General features: G+C 29.2%; 1 protein-coding gene across 1 annotated transcript; it reads right to left on the bottom strand.

The window, feature by feature from the left end:
- Positions 1-3,123: 3,123 nt before the first annotated feature.
- Positions 3,124-5,134, bottom strand: Bma-exc-4 (Chloride intracellular channel exc-4 (Excretory canal abnormal protein4), putative; the record flags this gene model as incomplete). Its single annotated transcript, XM_001893865.2, has 6 exons — positions 3,124-3,240; positions 3,556-3,783; positions 3,871-4,011; positions 4,276-4,399; positions 4,553-4,734; positions 5,051-5,134. The coding sequence occupies 6 exons, from the start codon at positions 5,132-5,134 to the stop codon at positions 3,124-3,126; spliced, it is 876 nt and encodes a 291-aa protein (XP_001893900.1).
- Between the last annotated feature and the right edge of the window lie 1,714 nt (positions 5,135-6,848).

Genomic DNA, 6,848 nt, shown 5'->3' with positions numbered 1-6,848 from the left:
GAGAACATTGTATGTTTATTAGTTATATTTTCTTTTACTGAAATTGAATACAAATTTGAACACTTGAAATTGAATACTATCAGGTAGTAGTGATATAATTGTGGATCTAGGAAATATTGCTGAGGGATATTTGACTCCGATTATGTTTGTCATTAATGACTACAATTTATGTGATTCATAATCCATTTATTACTGGTGCAAATGTTACTGCAGATAGTAAGTTGATGATTATATTGGCTAAATTTTAATTTTTTTTTAAAAAAAAAATCTAAAATTTTAAAAATTTAAAAAGAAGAAATTTTTTCTAAAAGGGAAACAAGTAGCTTTGAAGTAAATATTATTTGTCTGAATTGTTACTTTTCTTGTTTGACCGCTTTAAAAATATGCTTGTTATTAATTGTTATTTATTATTATTATTGTTATTAATTGTCATTAATTATTAGAATTACTATTAATATGTTATTAATTGTTATCAACTTGTTATTAATTAAATAAATAAAGTATGTTGGAAATTTACTTATTGAGATAGAACTACTAAATATTCCTATTTATCAGTAAGCTCGAAATTTTTTGATTTTAATTACTTTGTATTCTTGTGAACTATATTCAGGTAAAAGTATCTTGAATACAAAATACTAATTCTTTTTTCATCCGAGGCAAATTTACCTTTCAATCTCATAATGGTTACTTATATATAACCATTTGTGTTACTTACTTCCATCCATCTTTCATTGATGAGGATTTTAAGTTAAGCATTATCCATCTGTCCATAGTGCCAAATCCTTCAGTAGCAAACCATTTTTACTATGCTTAACCTACCTTATATAAATTATTTGTAGGTTCTTAATTTTTCATTGGGCTAAAAGATTATATAACTGGTGCTTTTCTCAAAAAAAAGTTGAGTAATTACCGAGAAAAGTTGGTTCGTTATGTTTAACTTTATGTGTACTACTATAGTCTGTAAGCTCTTGACTCTTGCTTGTCTCGTTAAGCTAATGTGGTGTATAAATAGTATTGAAAAGTAATTGAAAGAATTTATAAAATCTACATGGCATTAACTTCTTTTATTGTTAAATTATTATTAGCACAAATAACTAATATTCCTAAATAAGTCAAATGGGTTAATTTATTAGCATTTAGGCTATTGTGCAGCATTACCTACCCGAACTATCATTGGTTGCCATAATAAATAATAATAAAAACATTCTAAAATGAAAAAAGGTATGGAAACAAAAGGGATAATAGAAGATTTACTGCTTTTGAATGACCATATATCTAAGGTAAATAAGAATGCATTGAAGAATTGGAATGTATCATTTTCTTAATATTTTAGCAATTCAAATTGGTCATTAAAATAATTTAAAAAAAAAAAATTCTATGATTTTTCGCAAAATAAAAAAATCTAAAAAAAGATTTTTTCGCAAAATAAAAAATCACAGTGTTTGAAGATATTACCGTAAGCAAAATGCCGAATAATTTCAAAATATTTGTATTTTTTTAATGAAAAATCAATTGTAATTCTCAATTTGTTGTCAAAATCAGTTAAAAATAAGACATAAATTTAACATTGAAAGGCTGAAATTAATAAGCAATTTTATTATTGCAGTAGAAATATGTGATATGTGATCTCGGTTGGTGTCATTTTCGATTAGTTTGCATAATGAGTTTGGTAATTTTAAGGTACTTGAATAATAGCAAAATCGAAATTTCATTGAATTATGGATTTACTAAGCATTTTGCTTGAAAATTGACATGGTCTAATTTCCGGGAAGGATTTTACCACAATATAATTATAAATACCATCCCTGACTCAATCATTACTGTGATGTTTTTAACAGTATGTCCATACTTATCACATCATGTCATATCACGAGAACATTTCTTTTCCATTATCGCCAAGTAGTTATCAGTATTTGTTTGACAAACTGGTAGTGTTACTATACTACGACATCTGATAAGACAATAATATATCACTCATCTATCACTGTAAACAATCACAAAGATAATGATTAGAAAAGAATCAACTAATTAACATTGAAGAACTAATTTTCTATTTTATTCACTTCAAAAATTTCTACTATTTTATATAAAAATTGATATGGGTGAAAAGCATCACCGATTAAATTTTTTTTCAAACAAAAAAAAAGAAAAATGATTTTCTGATGATTATAGGAAGAGAACTAAGTTACAACACTAGGTCATCAAAAAGTAATATTTAACTGCCACATAGTAATTTTGCGCAATAAGATTTAGTTGAGCTACAGTATAATTTGTAGTAAGTCAGGAGAGGTTGAGGTCACAGTCAAGGACATCTAAATAACTACTTCAGTGTTTCAAACTGACCTGTTTGACCGTATGAATATATATCATATATTACTGTGACCAACATTAGTTGTATGAGATAGGTCCTTCAAATATTTTCAACTGCTATACACTTTCCTCTCCTAATCAAATTTAAGAAATCTTAAGCATTATTTCAATCTCTTACATTGTTAGAACTCTTGAAAATAAAAAAACCAATATCATTTTACTTGGCATACATAATGATAAACCAGGGTAAAGCCCAAAAGCAGACAACACGGCGCAATGATATGCATTCGATTCGTTGCAGTGAAAATAAAATTTTGAAGATAATGAAATGATTTCTTCAATTTAAAATGGATTGCTTTAAGCAGTCCATTTAATGACTGCATAATGTCTTTAGACAAAACAAAAACACAACTCTGCAATATTTAGAAAGTTGGGAAACAGTGAAATGCGAATATGCGTTAGGCAAAGTGATTATTTTTGGAAAAGACCAATATGATTTATAGAAAATATTTAGCAAATAAGTACAAATGGTACAAGTCTGTGAATAAAAAAGAAGGAATATTCGACATAAACTCATTTTAAATAGGAAAAATCGGAAAGTATCCTAAGAGATGGCCAATGCCGGTAACTGATCTCTAATGTAAAAACAGATCAAAGATTTTCTAGAAATTCTAAAATTCTTTAGGATTTGAGATGCAGTTGCTTAACAATTACCTCAGAATTTTACAAAGAGTGGTAACAATGTAAATTACATTAGATAAATTAAATCTTAAAAGAGAATCTGATAAATAGTAATGACGATTACAGTCAATCTCAGTTTTCATCCAACTTGAGTCGACGAATATCTTGCAATACAGTTTCAGGAATTGTATGAGTTTTGGTCGGGACTTGTAAAGATTCGCGCTGATTTGTTACTAGACTAAGCTGTTCCTGGAAAAGATAAAATCAAAAAGCAATTAATTCACGTTTTATAATTTCAAAAACACAAAACACTATTTTTAATTCTATAGAAATGTGACATTACATTTATTCAGCAAATTTATTTTGTGAAAATTGCACCAAAAGCATTTTTAGGGAATTGTTTAGGAGAAGAAAAATATCCAAACTTTTCCTATTCTATTAGTTTTATCTAGCTGAATTCAATTCAACCTTCAAATGACTAAATCATTAAACTTTTAAATAAAATTTAGATGTTTTAAAATTTTAAATGAACAGTTCGTCAGTCAAAACATCTGCATACCACACCTTATAGTGATGAAGAATATCTTGGTCTGCTGGACAACTTTCGATGAAAGCAGCGGTACGATATGCATTCAACACATAATTCCAGAGGTAGGTTAGGTTCAGCGGAATGTCAAAGCCAAGCAAACGCTGTCCGACAATTCGAATATGGTGAAGACGCGGCATCAATTCGCAATCATATTCAGTCATACTTTGTCCCAAAAGATATCGTGAGTTCCGTTCACTTAGAAGCTAAAATTGATGCTTAAATCATAATAAATTAATCCCTTTTTCTTTTGTGAATAGTACAGTAGCTTCAAAACTTAGAGAAATTTTCACTTGGTCAATGTTTGCTAGTTGTTCAACAAGTTTGTTATATGATGCTTTTTGTTGCGGCGGAAGCGAGTCCACTGGTGTTGGTGATGATGCTTTCTGTTCCCTGTCGTGCTCACTTTTAGATCGTAAAAAGATTTTGAAGTTCTGTAAAATGAATTCATGCGTTACTACATTTTTCAACATTTTTTATAGTTTTAGAAACGAATATCTACGAATATTCTACGAATATCAATGAAAACTGGAAAACTTGAATACATAGAACCAGTAAGCAATATAAATGCATTTATATTTGTAATTATTAACAAATTAACTGCTCCTGATAACTTCCGGATTGTTTATTGCTTTGATACTCTAACAGCGTGTTCATAAAAAAATAAAGGAATATGTGGGAAAATAAAACAGGCTTACTCTGTACAAACTTTCGATTCGTTTCTCTACCACTGGATCTTTCTCAAATAGTGGCACATTGAACTCTTTTGCTAAATGGAAAATGCGTCCTTCAATTTCACGATTGTCAGTATAAGTTGCATTCCTGAAATAGAACAGATGACTAAGGAAGGGATTTCGAATTTCCAACAGCTACTTTGTACCTCGAACTGGACATTTTTTTTTATCAAGTAATACTTATAAGATCATTGTTGCGCACTTCAATGTACCAAATGAGGAAGATAAAAAAGGTACAAACTTGTTTTCCACCATAATCGGTGGTTGTGCTCCAAGAAAACTCTTTTTAAATGCTTCAGAATTGATGTTTACTGTTTTCACTTCAACTCGAACAACTCCAATTTCATAGAGAGCGTAAAGTTCCATCCAGAATTCTTGACAAAACAAACATGCACCAATGCGACGATTTTCGATTCCAGAGGCCTAAAAATCTATAAATTAAAATTTCTCCTTAAGGAATTGCTTTTAACAATTCTGGATTAAGCCGTTACTCATCGCAGAAGAAAAGCATTTTTAGCAGCAAGCCAAAAAACTAAAGTAAATTAACTAAATTATTAAAACAAATCAGATTTATTGGTTTTTTGCTTCTATTCAAAAGCTATTTATTTTTTCTACTGTTGAGATTTATAGCAAGCGAAACTGCAAAAGTTGAACACATTCCACATTAGAACCAGAATAACGTCCAATATATAATACAAAGTTCAGTTCTAATTTAACGATAAAACTCGAACCTACTTACCTTAACATAAAGCTCTAGAAGCGGTTTTTGAATAGTACCAATTTGATCGCCATTTATTTGCTGCATTTGATAATCATCTGCCATTTCTAAACTTTTCTTATCTGTTGCTCTTCTATGTTTTCAACACGTCAATGTCAGCTGCTCACTGTAAACTTCAAATATATGAGCCTTTCTAATTTAAATTTGGACGTCAAAAAGTGTTAGAGAAACGCAAGAAATTAATACTACACAATTAAAATTAATACTACAGAAATTAATACTAAGTCAATGTGATGACAGGAATGAAAGATAAGCCAATGATAATAAGCACAATAACAATTTACGTAAACCGATTAAAAGTCTATTCATACCAGAAGAGAACACAACCAAACTCAACGTAAAACAGTCAAAAACAATAAGCGCGCGGTCGTAGCCGTGAAATGCAATTTGGCAGATCCCACGGTGAGTTGGCACATAACGAGTAGGCGTGAGAAAGTGGGCAACGGTGCATTTGACTTACTCTGTGGAAAACGTGAAAGTTTTCATTCACGTCACACGCGTTAGACAAACGAGAAAAAAAGTCTATTCATCTATGAGATGAAATTTATGAAAGTTGAATGTTTCAATAATACTAGAAAGGAGCATCATGCAATAGTCTTTTTATACTTCTGATAAAAAAGTACTAAAGAATTCTCAAAGCAATAGCTTGATAAGTTCAAGAAAAGAATCAGTTTATAAAATTTAAATTTCTTTACCAACGTTAATCGTTAAAAGAATTCGAAACTGTCACTCTGACACTTTGAAAGAAAACTTAGAATGAATGTCAAAAAAATAAAGAAAAAAAAAAAAAAAAAAAAACAAATGTCAGCAGAATGGTGAATAACTGATGAAAAATGATTGATGAAGAATGTTTGATAGTTATGATGAGTCAACTTAACAATAAAAAAAAAATCTTTAAAAAATGATTTAAGAAAAAAAAAAAATTAAAAATATATTCACAGGATGAGAATGTGATTTTTTGGCTCTGTAATAGGGCAATGTGATAACAATGACAAATTAATAGCAATGGTTAATATTTATGATTTTTATAAATATTATCTTCAAATATTTTATGCATATATAGGAAAATAGTAATTTTGGAATAATATAATATGGTAAAAGTTACTATTGAAAATCAATCAGATTAGGAAGAAATAATGCGTTCATTTTATGATTGACTCAAAACTTTCAAGTTTTGATTACAAAAAATGAGAGTGAGAGAGAGAGAGGGAGAGAGAGAGAGAGAGAGAGAGAGAAGCATAAAAATGTTCCACTTTCCTGTCTTTTTCATTTTTCAAACAAAAACATAAACAAATGAAGCATACATATAAAATCGATCTCAAAAATCGTTCTTCAAATCATCGTTATAAACTAGCTTTCATTATTTTTCAAAATTATCATCATCATCATCGAATCGTTCTTTAAATCATCATTATAAATTAACTCGTCATAATTTTTCAAAACTATTATCATCATCATCATCATCATTAAACAAAACTTTCTAGGCTATTTTTAAATACAAAATAATGCTTTTGTTAACTTTTAAACATATACAAAATACATTAATGCGTTTTAACAGATAAGCAAACATGTATAATATATACAATGAGGACATAAAAGATAAAACGATTAAAAGAGGAGGAGGGGAGGGGGAGGGGAGAGGGGGAGGGTATTCGTTTTGAAATGAAAATTGAATTCTACTATGATTTTTGAAAGAAGTGATGAAAACAAGCATTGTGTGCAGCAATGTGTCATCAATCTAACAGCTATCGACCCAAAT

The sequence above is a fragment of the Brugia malayi genome, assembly GCF_000002995.4.
Source record: "Brugia malayi strain FR3 genome assembly, contig: Bm_v4_Chr3_scaffold_001, whole genome shotgun sequence".
Taxonomy (NCBI): Eukaryota; Metazoa; Nematoda; class Chromadorea; order Rhabditida; family Onchocercidae; genus Brugia; species Brugia malayi.
The sequence above is the reverse complement of the archived record's forward strand: the minus strand, read 5'-3'. Positions and strand labels throughout refer to the sequence as shown.